Source organism: Hakea prostrata, chromosome 6 (assembly GCF_041222555.1).
Source record: "Hakea prostrata isolate BN-2017 chromosome 6, UWA_Hpros_2, whole genome shotgun sequence".
Classification (NCBI taxonomy): domain Eukaryota; kingdom Viridiplantae; phylum Streptophyta; class Magnoliopsida; order Proteales; family Proteaceae; genus Hakea; species Hakea prostrata.
The window spans coordinates 36963216-36984292 of record NC_142605.1 but is presented as its reverse complement, the minus strand read 5'-3'; the positions used below and the strand labels follow the sequence as shown (position 1 = coordinate 36984292).

Sequence of the window (21077 nt, the reverse complement as noted above, 5' to 3'; positions counted from 1 at the left end):
TACAAACTGCACACTTTGATTCTGGGCAAAACTTATCGACATTAATATTTTTGGGACCACCCTGCTGTGTGATTGGTGTTGGGAAGCCAAATTCATGATGGCCCAAAAAAGATCAAGTTTGCAGCTGAACCCAAAAGGCAAAAGGGAGAGGCTTCTAGTTCTAGCTACAGTGTTAACCCGTGCCTCCTCATCAGCTGAAGAAATTGAAGCTGCTGATGCCGCCACAGGTGCTCCAAGCGAAAGAACTGAGATAAAATGCAGCTAGCTAGATGCAATCAAATACAGTATATGGTTGTACCTTGTATGGATCATCAAACAGATGTTTGAAAAATTCCACCTAGAGCCTGATCGAGTAATTCCAATTCCTATACGTTTTACTTATTAGTGTGTGCTTCTCTAGGAGTGTGTAACAAATTTACTTATTAATCTTGTTTGGGTGATAATGATCTTTCAACAGGATACAAGAAGAATCAGTTTCAACAAACAGAGAAAAACAACATTTGAGAGAACAAGTATCACAAAGGAAAGTTCAGCAAAGCCACTGACATGATCTATTTGTGCATAGGGTTCCATGAAATCCCACACTTGGTATTCCTGTTCTTTTGAAGCCTAAAACTATAACAAGCATACCACAGAAGAAGACCAAGAGAGAAGCACACCAGAGAAGAAGACCAAGAGAGAAGAACAAAAAGCAATTAGTGTTCCTCAACTAGTATCTGCAGAAAGAAACCTTTTCAAGGCACGGACAAGCATTTTTGATATCAAGAAGCACAAGAATAAGTGCAGCAGTGATCGTGTCCATGACATGTAGAGACCCATCAGCAGACAAATTAGCATTCCAGTGGTAACCAGATAAATAATTTCTTCCATCTCTGTCTGATTCCCATATCATCCAAAGAATGTACAGAAAATGCATCTCCTGGAACTGTTGGAGATTTAGTAATAACAGTGGTTGCACTCCTGACAAACCTTCTTGAAGGAATAATTTCCTCTCCCCAATTTGAAGAGCCTTCAGCACTGGGAACATCCTTTCATTCATCATAGTTTCTGGTGGACTCAAGAATCCCTGCGCTAGAAGAAATCTGGGTGCCATTACCACTGAAATGTACCTATTCTCTAGCAGTCTCCACATTCAGATCTAGTGAACTACGGATTTGCAAAGATTCCAATCTGGAATTTAACTCATTCAAATTTAAAGATGAGAGATGTGACATCCTAATGGGCGAGAAACTGCATGACATCCCCCTCTTCAAATAGCTTATTTAGGCACTTCCTCTACATTGCACTCAGTAAGTTCTGACACATGCATAGCAGGATAAATGCATTCACAAGCACTCCCACATTCCACAAGCATTTCAGGGAAAATAACCAATAGGAATTGTCCAAGTGAAATATTACTCTTGGTAGTTATAATCAAGTTCTGGGGGTTGCCAACTCGAGTAGCAGAAGACCCAATATTTGCACTAGAAGCCAAGGCCAGTAGTAATGGGTGTGCTGGAAGATCATGCTCTCCCGAAATACTGGAAAGCAGACACAAGACAGATACAGCACAAAGTACTTGAACATGTCGTCTCTTTCAAGATAGATGCTTACAACCATGGTTACAAAGAGAAGGCCAAGGATTGGGAGGTCAATTGCTTCATAAGCTTGTTCTGGGGTTATGACCAAGAAGATGAACATAAATATGGCCCCAAAGAGAACCCCCTACAGTCATTCCATGAAGCTTGAAATCTCTTTTCACAGAGGTTATCCTAAAGCATGGGAATGCCAAGGAGGACTTCTATAATTCTGGAATGCGGATGTACGTTAAGAATGGAAGAGCCATAGACAGCGTGAAGTGCAAAAACAAATTACAGAATTAAACAGTGAAAACCTTAGAGAAGGTTATATATTAAAGAACCCACAATCCCAAATTGAATATTCTCAGCATAAGGATCCCTATGTTGAAGAAGATTACAGTTTATGAACTGGATAATGAGAGAATAACTAATACAAAACTAGCCTGGTAGCATTACGAAGTAATCATTCAGTAGCTGGGCTGGGCTTGGCAAGCTTCTATTGAGCTTCTACAGAGGTCAAGAAATCAATATCAGAACCTCAGCAACATCACAATTATAAAAAATGTGTTTTCCTTCTTTAGGAAACCCAGGCAGACATGCATTACTTGAGTTCCCAGAGGCAACATCACAAAGCACATACTGATTGCTTGCAGGCATCACAGTAGCTCGAGGATGATTTAATTCTTCAGAGCTACCCAAGTTAGATTAGCCACAGTTTTTATAGCATTCATCTGTGTATAATTTTGAGTAGCCAAATAGGCAGTAGTCCACTTATGTATGTCGTGGCTTCTATAATTTTTCCCTTTATCATTTTCTTTTCTCCATTTATCATCGATGGTTGAACACCCATTGGAGAACGTAGCACAGAGATCATGGCTCTTGTTTACTGGGTGAGTGGGTAGGCGGGTGCACGCCTGGGTACCAGGAAGATGAGAAGAAAAGCTAGATATGTGTAAGCACAGAGGTTCTTCTGTTTGAATGCGACCAACTCTACTCTTAATGAGTGGTTAGGTCCCCACAAGTGAATAATTGAACCACTTCTATGGCAAGCAAAATCCTGAGAGTTGTGAGCTGTAGAGCTACAGCTCACAAGAGTCATAACTCGAGATTGGTAACACGTCGTGTTGCCTCTCGTTGCCTCTCCAACCACTTCGTTCTTTGGAAACCTAATTGCTACTTTCACTGCCCTAAAAATTGCAGTCAAGCCAAATGCAGTTTCAAGGCTTCCAGATCCATCGCATGTCCTCTTCTTAGATTCTTTCTCACATAACCTCATTAACTCCACTCTAAACATTAAGTCATCGAAGGAAAACATAACAGCAGATCATAAACAATCCTGTAAGTTCTTATTGATCATTTACAGCCTCAAAAAAGAAAAAAAGAATCAAGAACAGACGATGAAATGGCCATTACAAAATAAAAAATTTCCCTTTTTCGTTTCTCCACTAACTACCCACTTGGCGTTGATTGCCACCAATCCACACATTCACAAACAATCAAATGACTAGCACAAACTGTGACTAAAAAGAATGAATTTTTTTCTGCCCTGTCTGATGAAACTCATGAATTCCTATCTAATAACTAAACCATTTAAATAAGACATGTACATTTATACTCCATATCAGATTCAGAACCCCCTTATTGGACTCTGCCATACCTCAACAGATTGCTGATCCTTTCTAGTAACAATCATTTTGTTACCTCCAAAAGCCAAGTGTGTAATCCTGCATCCTCCCATGTCTTTGTTCCTTCCCATTAAATTTTTCCTGAATATCCTTTCGTCTTGTCCATCTTCAGTGGTTCTCTTTCCAATTAAAACCTCGGACCACAACTCCATATCTCCTCTTCTGCTGCAAAACAGCTGATTTCCATGGCTTTCAATCCTACATCCAGCACCTTCTTTCTTCCCTTTAGTTCCCAATCTTCCTTCTCCAAGACAAATCCATGGATTGTCAACGTCAAGCTTCCTTAAATCCGCAAAGAACACATCGCCCGAATTTACTCCCACTTTGAAAATTGCAGACAGATCATCCGAGACCGTGACATCAGAGAAGCAATCCTCTTTTTCCTTCACTTCCCAAGTAGTGTTACCAGACCGGATATCCCATAACCGTATGTTGCCAAGCACCCCAGAAGGTCCTGAATGAGACCCAGATGCCATAAGCAGATTGTAACCAGAAACCCACTTCAATTTGGTGGCAGGGATGCCGGAGTCAAGATCGGCCCCGTAAATCTCAGAGTGACCAATTTCCATAACTGGACGGAAGCTACCTTGGAGATCAAAAACCATAATTGAATTCGAATTGCGACGCCCAGATTCAAAGCTGGTAAAGAGAAATTCAGGAGAAGAACCAATAGCCTGAACAGTGGAGCAGGATTTGGTTCGATTCTCCCAATTTAAGGTTTCTCGAACGAAACCCTTTTGAAGGTCAAGAATCTGGAGACCAGAGATGTCGGTGGCACCGACTGCTGCAATCGAAGGCGATAGAGCAAGTATTGAATCGACGGCATTGAAGCGGGTGAGGATGGTAGATTTCCGCCGCAACGACCAATCAAAAGAAGTAATTTTGCTACCATGAGCGACATGAACCGACCCATACGTAGTAGTGGATATGGCAGAAGGAGGATCCCTACCGCCAAGAGGTAAAATCAGAGATTTTTCGAGATTAAAGGCATCAAAATGAGATGGGTTCGAGAGAGCAGAGACAAGTAGATCCTCGATACCGTAGAATTGGGCTTCGAACACCAAGTCCTGAAGATCAAACTCCCTAGCCTTGGATGGAAGAAAACCTGTTCTGAGCAGGGAAAGAAAGACGGAAAAGATCTCTGGGTCTCTATCCACGAATCGAACACCTGATGGAACGTTAGAAGAATCGGAAATCATGGAAAGTAGAGAGTTAGAACCAGCCTGAGCTAGGGTTTGTCGGGTTGTTTGAAAGAGCTGTCCGCCGATGTCGAGAGTAACTACACCCGATTCTGATTTCTTAGGACGAAACCCATAAGAGAGATGAAGTCGATTTTCTGCCAACGGAGGCATTATTCCGACCCCTTTCTGCACAACCCTATTGAAACTCTTCTCTGAAGAACACAGAGGAAACAATTCCAAGGGAGAAAACAGCGAAGAAATCCCAAAATTGATGCAGAAGAGAACAAAGGTTAACCAAGTTCAACCGTCAATGACGGCTCCTTTAATAAAAAAGAAAAAGAAAAGAAGCAGCCGCTATTGAAGGGAAGGGAATTCAACCAAACTGGACGAACCCTCTTCAGCCCTTCCCCTTCTAGAAAGAAGCCAATGCCGCAGGCCTCCATTGACCGAAGCTTTTACCTGTTTCTTTTGTTTAACAATAATTCGACAGTTCAGCAATTATAAGCCAGATACTTTGGCGGAGAAAAATATGATATTTGACAGATCATCAATCTAGAACCTTACATATAGAAAATTAAAAATTTTCACTTAATCGAATGCTTCACTTTGCCAACACGAGTTTGATTGGAAGTCTGAAAAGTAAAAGGTTCTAGAGTTAGCGTACATTCCTCCAGATTCCATTCCAATGATTTCACTGGAATTTTATCTAAATCTGAAAGGGGATTTTTTTTTTTTTGGATAGAAAAATCTGAAAGGAATTAGCTCAGTTATAATTAGCCGGTCCATGCTCGCAATTCCCAACTTTCGACAGCCCATAGTTCCTATGATGGCCCATAATTAATTATCGTTGTCAGTTCAAATTTGATTTGGGCCTCCATGGACCATTGTGGTTGGTTCTTGGCCTCTGACGGCCCATGAACTACGTCGGGCCCATCCATCAAATATAGTATTAAGCGCACTAGATTCGCTCTTTGAAACCCTTCTCTTCACTGTCGAGGTTGTTTAGCTTGAATAAATTCTTTCATTTCCAAAGAGAAAAGGAATATGACACAATTTACACGTTGGCTTAAGAATTTTTTACCTCAAGGCTGCATTATTGCTGGAATAAAGGTGGGGTGGGAAAAAAAATTTGAAAAAACAAAATTTTTCATTAAATCCTAAAAATGTGGTTTGTTTGATTTAGGGGTGGGAAAGCTAGAGACTTGTGAGGTCCTATGCTAATTTTTTTTCACCTCATGCCTTTTCAAAACCCCACAAAATATGTAAAATTTTGTGAAAGAGTGTGAAAAACCTAAAAGCGGGATCCACATGTTTTTTTTCCCCACCCCAACTTTGCAAACAAACGGAACAAAATATTTCAATATCTTTATTGGCATGTTTGGGAGTGTTGGAAGACGGAGGCACAAATAGGTAGGTTCAACTTTTAATACCCAGCACCTGCGGCCAACAGTCGTGATCAAAATCTCACTCCAAATACGTTGGGTGGAAAGTAGGGATGTCAACAGTGCGATTTAGAGTGCTTTCGAGCTAGGCCTAATGGTTTCGGGCTAAAAAACACTCCGCCCAAACATGGCCGTTGATGTTCTAAATTTCATAGCTTGAGGGAGATGGGAATCTTGTCTTTGACAGATATACGGGTTAGAGGTTTAACATGAAAAAGGAAAAATGTTGCTGTGTCAGACTACATAAATGAATGATAAACAAAGATGTTATCTTCCAGTTTCAGGTTTGAAATCTAGGAAAGGAAAATTTATACATTACAGCATGCTACCTATCCGACAAATTCACAGATCATTCCATTTTGTATAATCTTTCTGGTGGGGATACACAAAACTAACCCACCAGTTTCGGAGACTTGGGCCACATGGATACATATAAGCAGTTATCAACAGGAAGTTCCTTCCCTCCCTTCTTTGGCAACCTCCTCTGGTGATGATTTCAGAATTGCATTGCTCTTTAGTTTGACTTCCACTGGAGTATCTAACCCAGTTTCTATTCCCTTCTGCCGTGCTGGCTAACACCTGTGATACACATGATACACAGATGCTGAAAAAGAAGACTGGACATGTTTATATAGATTAACTGACACCAGGTTGCATCATACGGAAGAAGGCCCACTTAGGACAGGGGCTAGACTCCTTCCCAACAAACTCTTCATTGACCCACCAGTCTGATCCAATGGTAGGCTTATCAGACAATTCTCCATCTGCATTTGAAAACTTGAATTCTTTCAGAGACCCTTGTGCGAAAGAAGTGTGCTTCTGCTTCTCCTGTTGCTCCTCTTCTTCATCTCCTGAAGCTCCCTCAGGCACATCATTCAATGTTTCACCAATACGGCACTCAAAATTATCATCTGCTTCATGGGAAACACCATCCTTCTGAGATATGGTAGTAGCTGTTCCTGCTGCAGCTGCATCTGGTAGAGCTTCCATTGCAGTCTCAACCAACATTCCAGGGGCCTTCTGCTCACAGCCTGGAACCATTGCAGCCTCAACATCTTCAGCAGTTAGTTCAAATGAAACTCGCTGACCAATTACAACATCACCATTTTGGGATCCATTCTCTGAGTTAGCAAGAGATGCAACCTCTGACATCCGACTGTCAAGAATAAGACTGTCTCGAGAGGTTGGTCCAGCAGCATCCGGTGTCAAAGAGCCAGACCCTCGTCCTGGTCCCCAGTAACGGTTAGAAAGTACATCAATGCTCAAAATCCTGGGGACCTCCCCTGTGCCAAAATGAAGAAAGGGATGTCCTCCAGAAAAGAAATCAGAATCAAGGTATGGAGATGAGGTTCCAGAACCTGAGATTGCTGAGCTAGGTGATATGAGGTGCCCAACTGGGCTTCCGGGGTAAAGATGATATGACTGGAATTCATAGTTGGAAAACGGGGATTTCTGATGTGTGTCATCCGTTATGTGGTTGGCATCTAATGATGAGGTAAGCAGCTGAGCAAATGGCACCTCTGGTGACGAAGGCGTAGTCATTTGGACAGTTTCAGGAGGAGGAGTGAGGGGAGCAGTGGATGGTTCAGTTGTGAAGGTTGAGAAGACGGGGGGTGATACTAACTGAGTCTCATGAGCATAAGGCCCAGTCGCAAAAATAGAGGCAGGCCCACTGGGAGAGTAAGAAAATGTGGTGAAAGATAATAACCCAGTTGGTGACTGGGTAGCAGAAGGAGGTTCTGATTGGAGAAAAGAAGCAGGAGATGATGGAGGAGCAACAAAAGGTAACATTATGGTGGATTGTTCATGTACTGGATTCTCGGTGGCAGGAGCATTAGTTTCTGGAAATGTTCGTTCAGGAATGAGGACAGCATGGCTAATTCGCTTGCCATTTCTATGAGATCCAAAACACCAGTATAAACTCCAGCAGCCACCCCACCTTCTCTTCTGTATATTCAGTAACAAATGTTAGGTTTTATGAAAACAAAAATTTGTTGCAGTAAAGTAATATGCAGTTTCTTATGCAGTTGCCATACAATCGAGTGGCTTGGAAGGCAAAAAATTTGAGAAAGTTATATTACATCATTCAGAGAAAGGGAAAAAGATAACCCTTCATGGTGTTCTCATTTACCCCAAAAAACAGTTCAACTGAAGTAAGCATCATACGCTGACGTAACTTCAAGCAACAAACATAACAGATTATGAAGAAAATAAATAGGCTAGCAATGAAGCAGACCAATAGGAAAGGTTGCAAGAGAAAGTTTCTTCACATTTTCATGTACCTCTAAGAGTAATCAAATTATCACATGTGTTCTAATAGTTCAAGAATAGCTAAACAGATTGATGGGATGAGTATAAATACAAAGACAATCTTACAACCATAATATTCCAAAATTCATTCGAAAATTTCAGTCATATATGAAAACCCATCCAAACATATCTCCAAATGGCCTGTAGGACTGGAAAGGTGAGCTAGGGCCTGAAATTTCCACTTCAGATTTGACATATACAAATCAACACATGGAAGTTGATGGCTTTGAGATGCACAGAGCCCAATTTTAGAAATATTGGACTCTTTTCTCCAACATCAAATGGTACAAGAGCAAAATCTACTTTCTTAATATCCCTATGATAATTTATGAAATCCTGTGGGTAGGTAGAATAGACAGACAATGCTCCTTCTCACCAGTGAGAATGGTTACAATAGCAAGCAATGAGATGCTCCTTAAAAAGTGCCAATTTCATCCAAGGGAAAACGTAAACAGTAGATGATACAATCAAAAGAACAAAACGAAAATCAAATTCAACTGAACAACCACCTAGGGAACTTATAAATATGATATGCCTTGCCATAATCACCACAACAGTCAGTCACATAAGCAATTATATGCTGATAACAAAGCCTTGGAATAACTTAGAAACCTATAAGGTCTAGCTGAATTCAAGATCTGTCACTATTGAGGGAAAATAATATAAATGCCTTCCCTAAGCACCTGAAAAAGGTGTACCCAATTCAAGAGGCTCCTGCCACTGCAAAGTCTGGGGAGTGTTAGAATGTACACACATACTTCTCTCAGTTCCAAGTGTTGAAATTCCTTCCTACCCCAACCCAGTAGAAGAAAAAAAGGGGGGGGGGGGACACTTGCTGCCCATAGTTTAATGAGAAAGATGGCATAAAAACTTATGGGCACTCGAATGCAAAATAAAAAGGGAAACTACTCCATAACTCCATAACAAATGAAGTGGTACCTCATAAACATTATCAGTTTCTACGGGCTCTACACTTACCAAACAGACTCATGAACGTGTTAATATATACTGCATAACGTTATTTAATAATAAAGGTGAAGGCTTTGCTGCATACACAAAATATCCAATCAGTAAGATATTAATGTTCACAAGGACAATTCAGGTCCAGATTTGAGTTCATATTTATATAATCCAGAATATGAACTAAGGCATGAACCTAACCAACAGTCAAACATCCAAATTATTGAGACTTTCTATCCATCCTCCAAAGAAAATATTTAGCTTGCTTGGGAAAAGATTAGACATTGATAGAGTTTCAAATTCCCATGGTAAACAAAACAGCCATCAATATTTTAAGTCCAAAAAGAAATTATGCACTTTGGCATAGTATTTATTCAAATTTTACAATATAGCTATACTTTGAAAAGATAGTCTTTGTTTTCTATGGACCAAAAATATGACTTCTTCAATTGCAAAAAGAAGGATGTGAGTTTGTAACTACTCTTAATTTTTTTTTATGTTGGGGGGCAGGGGTGGGGAAGGTGACTCTGCAGCAGTAAAGGTTGGAGGCCTAGAAATCATTTCGGCCATCAAGGTTCTGCTACAAACGCAAATGACAGGGCAGCTCATTATGAAAAAATTATAGGAACTTCAAATCTTCATGCTAAGAAGCTATTATATAACAAAGACGTTCATAGCAAAGCAAAAAGCTTGTCTGGACCATTGGAGATTCCAACCCATTCTATATAAGCACACAATTTATTCTTTCCCAAGTTAAAACACACTAAGACACCCATAGGAAGCAGTATCCACAGAATTATCATGCGCATCAGGTTGTTTTTCTCTCAAAGCTATGCTTAAGATTGCAATAGGTTCGATATAAGAATGACTGATTTTACTCAGGGGAGAAAAAGAGTCGTACACATAGAATCTCCAAAGAATCCTAGACCTCAACCAACTCCTTCTAAGCAAAGAGCTAGACTAATTTTTTTTTCTATCATCATGGCAAAACAGAGTACAGCCTGCTAACAGGAAACATTCTATGAGGGTACAAGAACCTAACTTGAAGAGAGTGATTCTTGGGATAGAGCACCGGACAGGTATCGCGTAAAGCCAGACATCCAACAAAACCCTTTTTCATTTGGGTCGACACCACGATTCATTCTGTGATTCCAAAATAGTTTCATATACAAAAACATAGAAACTAACTCTAAACCACGTCTCCAGGAACCAGAATACGCGTAAGTAACACTGATGAAACTCCAAATCCACGGCAACCCAAAACCATATGATTCCTCTTAATATAAGTCAACTCGCGTCAAAACATCACAGAGAACAGAGTAAACTTATACAACATTCAAAAATGAAAAATATTCATCCAAACCAGGCCCTCAAGCTACCTATAGTCGATTACCAGATCAGAAAGCAAAAGCAGAGGAAGAAAGAAACGGAGAAAATCATTCTAGAAACGAGCATAAGATGAATAATTTTCCGCAGATCTTAAAATTCCGAACGGTTGTAACATAAACACCTTCAGCCTACAAGTACACAAAAAACACAAAGCGAGTTGAGTTGAAAACGAAAAATACGATCAAATAAATGAAATAAACGATAAACCTGGACCGTGTTCTGCTGAACTCGACTCTCTGCGACTGCGATCGCATTAGCAGCAGCATTTATAGTCTCCATAGTATTATTTACACCTCTCATCTCTCTTTATGTTGATCAAATAAACCTAATTTTGAAGAATTGTTTCTTTCTTCAACCTCCACGGTTGTCTCCTTTCAAAAATCTTGCCGGAAAAGTAAGTCAGAGCGGAAAGGATGCAAGAAATACCGGAGAAGAAAGTAAGAAAATGGTGACATATAAAACATCCAAAAAAATCCAAACACCGTTTTCTCTCTCTCTCCCTCCTTCTCTCTGTTATTTTGTAATGATCGACCAAGGGGTCAAACACGCAAAGATGTAAACTTTGATTTGTAAATAATTGTTATTAACTAATCATACTGTTTAAGGATATGATGTTTTTCTGATTTTAGCAGGATACCTTTATTAGTCATTCAATTATCAAAGCAATTGTTGGTTAATTTACTTATCTACCCTTATGCCTCCACTCATATTGCCTAAATAATTTTGTGCCCCCTTAGAAGAAAGAGGTAGAATGGGAAAGCTGTTGAATGAGGGTGGTATTTATGATATTTTACTAATAATATAGGTGGCCGTCTGTCAAATTTAAGGTCACCCTGTGATAAAATTAAACTTGAAAATGACGTTATTAGAAACAGGATAAAACTATATACGTCAAAGCTTCTCTGGATATTATTAGATGTAAGAGTTTTATTTGAGCATAGAAGTATTAAACGAGTTAGAATCCTTGGCTAGAATTGGACAAAGGAAATGCACGCGAGACATTACATGATTGATTTATTTGTTTGCTTCTCTGGATGAAAAAACTATTCTTATTGTTACATGTGTTAGTTGTCGATGTGCTTAGCTATTGCGGACCCAAAACCAATATTTAGTGAATCACTTAGCCATCTTGTCTTCGGAAGAAGGGGTGGGGTGGGAATCAGACTATGAAATGGAAATTTAAATAACGACGAGGGTAATTAAGGAACAAGGAGTAAAAGCACATGAAAAATGAAAACTATTTAATTATTAATTAAGATAAGATTAGAAGGGTGATTAGAAAGATGATTAAAAGTGTGTCGTCCGTGCTTTAGGTGCTTTTACGTCAGAGAAAAGGGGTGCACGTGTGGGTGGTCCAGTTGTTGATGCCATTGGTGGGAAGTGCGCCCAGTAGTGCGTAAGATAGGGGTTAACGTGGGACCCACTTTTCATCTATAAATTCTCTCTCTCTATTTCTTTAATAACTTTACACGGTTGGGTTGGTTCATCCGTTCATCTCCTTTTTCTGACTCTTTGTAGAAGAGAGAGTCTTTTCAATTTTCATCTATAAATTCTCATTCTCTCTCTCTCTCTAACCTTTTCATATTTTTCCTTTACCCATGAAACCTTTTGCATTCCTCCATTGAAGGTTTCATTAAAGCATGGCCTTTTAATTCAGCTTTTGAGATAACTTTTGTTAGATTTCATGAAACTTTTAACTTGTAAGGTTCCCATTTGGTGGGCCCTCATATCTAAACCCCACAAGTGGCAATAAATATATTTTTAGATTTTTTTTTAATGGGCAAGAATATGTCTAGTCTCATGGCTGCAAGTTGATAAAGTTATGATCTTTTTAGGGAGAAAATGGTGATTACTGTGTTCACACAAAAGGGTTTGGGATTACTAGGGTTTTGATCATACGAAACAAGAGCTATTGAAGCATTACACGTGTGTCAAGTTGTTGGGTGGGTGAGTGGTCGTTGATATGAAATAAATAATAAAAAATTTGGAAGGATAAAACTATAGACACTTACAAATTGTCTAAAGCTAGGATTAGGGTTTTAATTAAGAGTCATTAACAACTCAAAACCCATCTATCATCTACACAAATATGTAATTTATGCACTCTCTCTTCCCACCCAACACGCGCACCGAGCTAGCTAAGAGAAAAAGAATCCACTAAGTGATCATAAAGTATAACAGAAGTTCTCTTAAGAAAAACTTACAATGACTAGAACACGTAACGTGCCTACTGCAACTTGTAAATCACACTCTAATTTATGGGATTATTGATAATAAACCAATAGACCCAAAAGAAAAAAATTTGATCATACAATTTTAAAATTCTTGTGTAGTTCTTTTATTTTTCTCTAATGTTGAGGTGATTTTACCTTAGAAAAGAGAAGAGCTTTAGAGAGAGAGAGAGAGAATGAAGTGTAGGTTCAATGTGGAAGGGTTTTGGAAACTACAGCGTGGCTTGAAGAGGAAGAAAGTCTTTGCTGAACATAAAAGTCATGGTTTTAGCCGTGTTTGAGGGTTTAAGTCAGCTGAGACCCTAATCCGAGATTAGTGGTGGGGGTTAATAAAATCTAATCCTGTGGGCCCTGTGCTTAGCTGTAATGGGCTTCGGACTAAGGCCCATTTAGCTATCAAGGTTGTCCATATCAAAGAGCGGTGAGTTTACGGTGGTTCCAACCTTGATTTGGGGGAAAACCTAGAGAGAGAGAGAGAGAGAGAGAGATTTCATATGTCGAACTCACAATTATAGTTTAATAAGGGTGCTCTATCAACATCATACAGTTGTGAACTTGTGATTCCAGCCCATTAATTAGTAAAACATTTTATTCACTTTAATTTTGTATTACTCCTAAATAAGTTCTTAAGAGGTTTCCTTAAATTAAATTAGTCTTAATCACGTTTATGATGTTAGTGATGACGTATTAATGGTGACAAGTCAAGAAAGGGAATAATAGCTAACTAGTAGTAATAACTCATGAAATGCGAGCTTGTAGTGAAGGTGTGGCATCACGAGGAGGACTTTATAGGTAAGAAATTTACATAGAAATTTAATGCTTGACTCTTCATGTCGAAGGTGTGGCTGCAAGGAAAAGACTGTAAGTTATATTATTTTGCATTATTCTTTTTCAAAAGTGATATGATTTGCAAGTTCCCTATCTCATCAGAATTTGATATTTTCAATATTGGATTAAGTCGTGGGAGAGTTGGAAAGGGCGTGAAGAGGAAAAGGCAGAGTAGCTAAAAAGCATGGTTACTTTTATTGCATGGTCGATTTGAAAGTCCATAAATAGTTTTATTTTCTCCAAAACTCAAGATGCCCACCCTTTCCGGCTTTCGAGGTGCTACTAAAAGCTCTTAGTGTGTTTGAAGAGTTCTACAAGGTGAAGAAAAAAATAAGTAAAAACAAATATAGTAAGGTCTTCTCAATCTCAAGCAATTGTATGGACTAACCTTCATCATGATTGGTAAGATTATTTGCAATGCATCATGGAAGAAAAAATAAGCCTTTAAGGATGGCTGGATATTGATAAGCATTCTAACCAATCACCCAGGTTTGGACCGGTTCAAGAATTGAACCCAGAGGTATTGTAAGCATGAAGAAACCGAAAGGTTATGGAAAGAGATATGTTACAGTCAAATTCGGGATAGACGATCTTGGCTGACTTAGATGAAAATAGGGAAAAAATCCTACGATCTACAAAGAAAGACTATAAATGAATCCAATGATTTAGAATAAGAGGTGAATATTATATATATATTAAAATATCACACAAATCAAATGTATCTGAATCATTTCCTCCATTATCAAATTTTAATTAAGCTCTATAACTAGTCAGAACTTTGTGGTGATTCACTTATTGACTTAACTTTTAGAATTGGCTTTTTGACCGTTGAGTTGGTCCACATTTGACTTTTTTTGCAAGAATCCGAATGTTTGTATTATTTGTAGGAACTTCTATAGAACGCTTGATAGTTTTGGCAACAACAAGGAAGGGGAGGCATTGACGATGTTACTTGATGCAATTGAGAACAAACTTTGGGTCATATTGAAGTTATCAGCCCTTTTTCTAAAGCTCATTGGTACTCTCATACCTTAATTAGGTCCATTTTAGATGATATACTGTAGCTTAAGAATAGACTTGAGTCTTGTGTTTTTTAGCATATTTTTAGGTTGGCAAACTCAATAGTCAATAACCTAATTAGGACTTAGGAGAGTCATGTTGTTTAGGAATATGACTTTGGTACTTGAGTCCACTTTGTAGTTGAAAGATCTTTGTATCCTTCCTTCTTCGAAACTCTTCTAGAAAATAGCGAATGTAGTCATGAAATGCAAGTGCGCTGATGCAGTGTGGATCCCTTCACACAGATTTCTCTGTACTGGCGCGAGGACTCATCTGAATTGACACGTGTCTATTTCTTCTTTTAGAAAGAAATATAAAGTATATCCAAAGAGTCCGAAAAATATGTAACTTGTTCCGGCCCGGCCCGGCCCAGCCCAGCCCACATTAGTGTTAGCTGCTGCTGCTATGGGGTTATTCGCTTGTGGCCCAAAGTGGAACCAGAAGCATGACCTGTAACGGTAACTCCGCGGCTATAGAGGATTCTGATCCCTACCTCTTCAGATTTCTGAGTGAATGAGCGGTGATTACAAATTCATGGCTTCCACCACTTCTACTGCTGCGTTTTTGTGTTCTTCTACGCGTTCACGACTACCCGTTGTCGCTTCCTCTACACCTGTACTTCTATCTCCCCAGAAATCGAAGTTTCGTCTCTCTACATCTGTTCCTCAATTGGGTTTTGGTTTATTTCCGCCATGGAGTGGCCTCAAACATTTGGGTTTATCCGTCAGACCGAAATCCTTGAAATTTGGTAGTTTTTTTCCCCTTCCATTTTGTTTGTAGCAAGATTTTGTATTCTCTTCTGGGTATTGTGTTGGTATCTCTGAAATGTTGTGTTTCAGGAGTAAATAGAAGAGGCAGAGGGAAGCTGGTCTATGCGTCTTTGTTTGGAGTTGGAGCTCCTGAAGCGCTTGTAATTGGAGTCGTAGCTTTGTTAGTATTTGGACCGAAAGGACTTGCAGAGGTGAGGTTCTTCATTTATTTTGCTTTAAACCTGTGGATGTCTTATATTTGCACCTTTTATATACATGTTTATATTTCGGGTTGTTATGAATAAAAGAGAGAAATGAGCAAGACTTACTTAGTAGCAATTGTATAAGGAAATGAGCAAGACCTTTAGGCTGAGGTTTGACAATGGACACTTCCTTAAAACCATAGACTCCCCTAGTAGTGCTTCTGGGTTGAATTGGCCTCTGAAATAGCTTCCTAATAGACGAGCACTTCACCTACTAATAGACCCTTAGAGTTCTTAAAGGTATGCTCAAATGGTAAAATGGGCAGCATAAAGAGGAAAGAGTAGATGAAACTCCAACCTTGAACCCTTGGAATGATCCTCTATTTGGTGGAAGAGACATTAGATGTGCCTATTAGTCTCAAAGAGACACCTCTTAGCTAAGGGGACACCAAGGTTTCCATGGTCTCAGAGAGACACCACACTTGGGTTGGAATCCAATGAAAATGTAGCCTAAACTGATTAACCCATTTAACTATCCATATTCTTAATAAATGGATACAAATTATAGAACCAAATCAAGTCACGCCACATCATCATAAAACGACCAATGGTGTTTTTTGAAACTTATTTTCCTTGCAAAACCAACATGGGTTATGGATTGAGTTACTTATTTCAGGTAGCTCGTAACCTGGGGAAAACTTTGCGGGCTTTCCAACCTACAATCAGGGAACTTCAGGTAATTGGGCAGGTTCATTCTTCGATTTTAATTTATTGCTCCTGCTGTAGATTACTTAGTATTGACGCTGATATTCATTTTCAATATTAGGATGTCTCCAGAGAATTCAAAAGCACTCTTGAAAGGGAGATTGGTCTTGACGATATCCAGACACAGAACACATACAGGCCTACTAACACAAACACTACTTCCACCACATCATACACAAACACTGAGAATGCAGAGGCCATGAGTGGAGAAAGTGAGTTATTATACATCTATATTCTGTGTAGAAAATGGGAAGTCTCTTACTTCTTATAAGTTTGGGTCTTGAAACTTTCAGTCCTGGAGGCTGATGGCATTGCAAAACATTGTTTTTAAATACATTTCTTTTATAAAATGTTTCTGGAAAGTTGTTTAGTTGTTAATTAGAATTGATAATTGAAATACATCAATTGAAAGGTTGAATTTTCTGTTCCAGTTTCGTTTTAAACTACCTTGATTTTCATTCTTTCTACATTCTATTATTACATGAAAGTTTTTGGATGTAAGTTCATGATCATCATTCTTACACTTCCATATCCATTTTCTTTTATGTATATTCTTTGACATCTTATATGAAATGATAGTGTAGAAGAGGCTCTGCTTGCTGGTAAAGATCAGATCTTACAGCCCCCTTTCCCCTTCCCCCCCCCCCCTCCCCCCCCTGGTTTTCTTTCTAGATGTTTGAATTTTCAGTTGCCCTGATTAACTTTGTTAATTAACCATCTTATTTAGTTGCATGTGTTCCAGTGGGTTGATGAACCACTTTATGGACTTAAAAGGTGTGGTTCCTTCAAATTCATCTTGCTGATGATAAGAATGAAACACAGCTCTCCAAGAGCCCAAAATAAACCTTGATATATCGAACCAAACATATTTAGTTGCATGTGTTCCAGTGGGTTGATGAACCACTTTATGGACTTAAAAGGTGTGGTTCCTTCAAATTCATCTTGCTGATGATAAGAATGAAACACAGCTCTTCAAGAGCCCAAAATAAACCTTGATATACCGAACCAAACATAGAAGTGCATGTTTATCCCCCTCCCCCTCCCCCTCCCCAGGATGTGACTAAGCAGATAGCTGACACGAAAGATGATGGTTGTGTGAAACGTTAAATGTGCTGGCCTTTGGAATATTGGCTATGATGTATCAAAGGGCTTCATGTTATTTATGCTCTCAGAATCCTCAGATACAACCTCAGATACAATAACCAGATCTCTGTTTTATTGGAGGCCTTACTTCCAAAGACCCTTTCTTCTTTCCTCCCATGGCGTATAGAAGGGAGAAATTGTGTCTCTAACAGCATGCTGTTGTGAAACCACTGATACAGTGGTAAAATTTAACAAAAATTGGCTAATATGATATAGTAAACATGTTCAAATTACAGTGGATTAGTGGAAGCCCATTTTATGCAATAGGCCTCCTATTTGGATGCTTACTTGTTCGTGGGAAGAGCCTTTGATCATCGTCTGTTACTTGATATTTAATGGGAGATATTATTCTTGCTATATGTATATCATTGTTTGTTTGCTTTTGTAAGATCTATGACTTTTGTGTCTAAAACATGTCAGAAAATAGAAAAGGAAAACTGGAAGTCTGAATCTGATGGCAATGTCACTTTCCACTATAAACAGATGGCACTCCATCTACTAAAAGAGCATACTCTACTGAAGATTACTTGAAGGTTACAGAGGCACAACTGAAAGCATCTTCCACTCAACAGCAAGGACAAACACCCATTCCAGAAGAGTCGTCTGAACCTGTAGTTCAGGCACAAGGTTGCATTCCAACTCATATTTTCTTCGCCTTCTGTTTGTTTCTCCATGGTTCTTATCATACAATGCAATTTGTAGCAGCTCTCAATTCTGAAGTTGCCACTACTACACCAGAGAACTCCAAGAAAGAGACATGAAACTGTTCTTGATAAAATGAAACTGATGAAATGCTACATCCACCAAAATATCTGGGGTTGTTCCGACTTCTGAGAACTTTTTGATGGAGATTGGAAGACTTGGGCAACTTAATGAATCTTGCAGGGCCATATAGCAGAGACGTGTATGTACGCTAGGAATCACTTCAAGAAAGAAGGGGTGATGGTCTTTAGTTTTTTTATTTAAAGTTTCGATTACTCAGTGTATTGGGTTGATAAGCGTTATGCACATATGTTTTGTGAAATAAATATGCACAATTTTGATTCTTATTCCCTAAATGATATTTGATTGTACAAATGAGTCCAGGAGTATTTTTTGCTGTAAATCAAGTCTGTTCAAAAGTACCGCAAAGGAGACAACAAACCATAAAGAAATTAGAGAATGAAGATGTTATTTATTAAAATGCAAGCACAAAAATGAGGAATATGATCTGGCCAATCATATAGTTGCTATATATGGAAATAGAGCATGAGGGGATAAATCTCAATTTGATGATCAGACATGGGAAACCCTGCTAACTTCCCATTAGAAGGGTGAATATCATGTTCCACTATTTGAAATATGATACAACTATACAGGACAACTTGAATGTGTCATACATTATAAGGACCAAGATATCAAAACTATCTTCTTTCCCTGTATATTAAGAAAAAAGAATTACAAGCTGAATATAGCACCTTGGGTGCCTGAATTTCAGTTCACTTGTTGACATTGACGCATGGTATCCACTATTGCTTTTACCTTCGTGTCATGAATGGCTTCCATTTGAACGTCCAACAGAGTCAATTGTTTATGTTGGTAGAAAAAAGCCAGTCGTCCAAGGTTGCTTTTTCAGTGGCTTCCATTTGAACGTCCAACAGACTCAATTGTTTATGTTGGTAGAAAAAAGCCAGTCGTCCAAGATTGCTTTTTCAGTGTTAGGTTCTTTCAAGTTTGGCACTGCTCAAGCCTGGGGAGTAGACATTTGAGATAGGAACTAAGTTTCTTGATTAATTTCAATGACCACTGGGTTTTGCAGAGAGTATATAGCTGGTCATTTGTTCATCGAATTGGCTGTTGATGCAGAGAGGATTTTCACTGTTGCTACTGATTTCTTTGAGGTGGTGACTTGGATCGAAGAGCCTCAATCTCACGAGTCAGCTGAGAAAAGATGAGGTGCATAAATCTCATGAGTCAGCTGAGAAAAGAGCCTCTTTTGGCTCTAATTTCTATCAACTAAGCTCTTCCACACCACTATCCCGTTTATCAGATTCTTTTGCATTACTATGATTTTTCAACTTGCTTGATCATCTTTCTCATATACAGCTCTATCAACCTTCTTAGTTGAATAATCCTCAAATACCCCATTTTGTATAACTGCAGCTGGTTTCCTGCACACCCATTTCAACTGCGGGGCACACTAAATTAGAACCCCTACGTACAAACTAGTTTACAAAAATCAAAATTTCCTAAGTCTTCTAAGGAAGTTGTTGAATAAATCAATCAATTAACCCTCCATACCTATTTTTTTGAGTGTGAAGCACTAAGAGAATCCAACCAATAAGGGAAATTCCATTGAATTCAACACTGTCTCAATGTGAAGCAGCACCCTTATTTTTCTTTTTCCCTCTGAATGTTCAAAGCTAAGACCATTTCATACCCACCCTTATTCTCCTTATATATAGAAGATAAATGTTCTGTTCTATATTTGCCCAGAAGAGGGAATAGTTCGTATTCTTCATTAGGCAAATAGAAAACTAGCCTCAAATTCAATCTTACAAGTTCCCTGCGAAAACTCCTTGGGATATCCTGAAAACTCAAGATCCTAAAGTACATAGTACCATTGTATCCACATTCTCAACAGGCTTGAAATTAAAACCCTAAATCTTTAATGACAAGACAAACAGAGCGAGCAAATTCAAATGGTAAACAATCACATCAAATTACGAACAAGGCCAACAAACAAGCAATTCTAGCAAGACTAAGAAAAATACAAAGTCAGAGCAGAAAGAACGAAATTATGTAAGTACCACTAACTCAAACAACAACAAGAAGAAAAGCATAATATGGGATCATCCAGTATAGTTAAAAGGCAAAAGCAAAAGACGAAAAGATATTAAAAGGAGATTAATTATGAGAATAAAGATCAAAGAAACAAGTATATCTTCTGGCCTTGTCTTTAACTTGTGATGCATTGGATATAAAGAACTCAGATATTTTTCTTGAGTTTATGTTCCTTCATCTTTATTGCCTCTGCAACTTTTTAAAATTTGTTTTGGCTTCTGTTTCTTGAAAAAAAAAACACTAGAGACCTCAGAGAGGTTTCAAAAATCCTTGAAAGGATATTGAGGTCAAAATCTTTTTTAATAACTGTTCAGTGTTCCCCGGGGAGAGCAATGCTAGAAATGCTTCTGCTGCTCATTCTCAATGCATTTGAAAATATGAACAGGAAGAAAAAGCATGTATATAAGAATTGTAAAATGACACAAAAATCTCAAAAGTTCATTCAACTATATGAACGACTTATAATTTGCTTTTAAAATCATACTACTATTATAAAAGCATGAACTCAAGAGAAATGACTATATTTTTTTTCTTTAAGAGTCCTTAACTAGACTAGTAAATAATACCCAAAACTGTAATTTTATTTCATAATAAATATAATAATAATTAATATTAGTTATAATCACATGTTCAATAATACATAATTATTTGACAACCATCTTTTTCCTTTTATGTTGGTTAATTTTTACAATACCTAATTTGGTTTTTTTTTTTTCATTTCTTATCATTGTGTTTGATTTAACTAATTAG

General features: G+C 38.4%; 3 protein-coding genes and 1 pseudogene across 5 annotated transcripts; 1 reads left to right on the top strand and 3 right to left on the bottom strand.

The window, feature by feature from the left end:
- Positions 1 to 1109: 1109 nt before the first annotated feature.
- LOC149013822 (uncharacterized) lies at positions 1110 to 2835 on the bottom strand (annotated as a pseudogene).
- LOC149013821 (BTB/POZ domain with WD40/YVTN repeat-like protein) lies at positions 2228 to 4878 on the bottom strand. Its single transcript, XM_089160221.1, has one exon. The coding sequence runs from the start codon at positions 4594 to 4596 to the stop codon at positions 3187 to 3189; it is 1410 nt and encodes a 469-aa protein (XP_089016347.1). The 5' UTR covers positions 4597 to 4878; the 3' UTR covers positions 2228 to 3186.
- Positions 4879 to 5861: 983 nt separating this feature from the next.
- On the bottom strand, positions 5862 to 11069 carry LOC149013820 (uncharacterized). 2 transcript variants are annotated; one of them, XM_089159570.1, is made up of 2 exons: positions 10740 to 11069; positions 5862 to 7814 (listed from the first exon to the last, which is right to left on the bottom strand). In XM_089159570.1, exons 1-2 carry the CDS (start codon positions 10824 to 10826, stop codon positions 6504 to 6506), a joined length of 1398 nt encoding a protein of 465 aa, XP_089015696.1. In that variant the 5' UTR covers positions 10827 to 11069; the 3' UTR covers positions 5862 to 6503. The 2 variants fall into 2 exon arrangements, with proteins under 2 accessions (XP_089015696.1, XP_089015694.1); XM_089159568.1 differs by having other exon boundaries at positions 5865 to 7814; positions 10734 to 11069.
- Positions 11070 to 15085: 4016 nt separating this feature from the next.
- On the top strand, positions 15086 to 18716 carry HCF106 (Bacterial sec-independent translocation protein mttA/Hcf106). Of its 2 annotated transcripts, none has more exons than XM_089160166.1 (6): positions 15086 to 15392; positions 15484 to 15605; positions 16273 to 16332; positions 16423 to 16573; positions 17988 to 18131; positions 18207 to 18716. In XM_089160166.1, exons 1-6 carry the CDS (start codon positions 15158 to 15160, stop codon positions 18263 to 18265), a joined length of 771 nt encoding a protein of 256 aa, XP_089016292.1. In that variant the 5' UTR covers positions 15086 to 15157; the 3' UTR covers positions 18266 to 18716. The 2 variants fall into 2 exon arrangements, with proteins under 2 accessions (XP_089016292.1, XP_089016293.1); XM_089160167.1 differs by having other exon boundaries at positions 15088 to 15392; positions 18210 to 18708.
- Positions 18717 to 21077: the final 2361 nt, after the last annotated feature.

Bases quoted from the DNA above. Each gene is read 5' to 3' on its own strand.
- LOC149013821 (XM_089160221.1), bottom strand. From the start codon at position 4,596: ATGCCTCCGTTGGCAGAAAATCGACTTCATCTCTCTTATGGGTTTCGT.
- HCF106 (XM_089160166.1), top strand. From the start codon at position 15,158: ATGAGCGGTGATTACAAATTCATGGCTTCCACCACTTCTACTGCTGCG. The intron at 16,574-17,987 runs GTGAGTTATTAT...CACTATAAACAG, and splicing joins AGAGGCCATGAGTGGAGAAA to ATGGCACTCCATCTACTAAA. The intron at 18,132-18,206 runs GTTGCATTCCAA...TGCAATTTGTAG, and splicing joins ACCTGTAGTTCAGGCACAAG to CAGCTCTCAATTCTGAAGTT.
- LOC149013820 (XM_089159568.1), bottom strand. From the start codon at position 10,826: ATGAGAGGTGTAAATAATACTATGGAGACTATAAATGCTGCTGCTAAT. The intron at 7,815-10,733 runs GTTTATCGTTTA...CTGAATATACAG, and splicing joins TTCAGCAGAACACGGTCCAG to AAGAGAAGGTGGGGTGGCTG.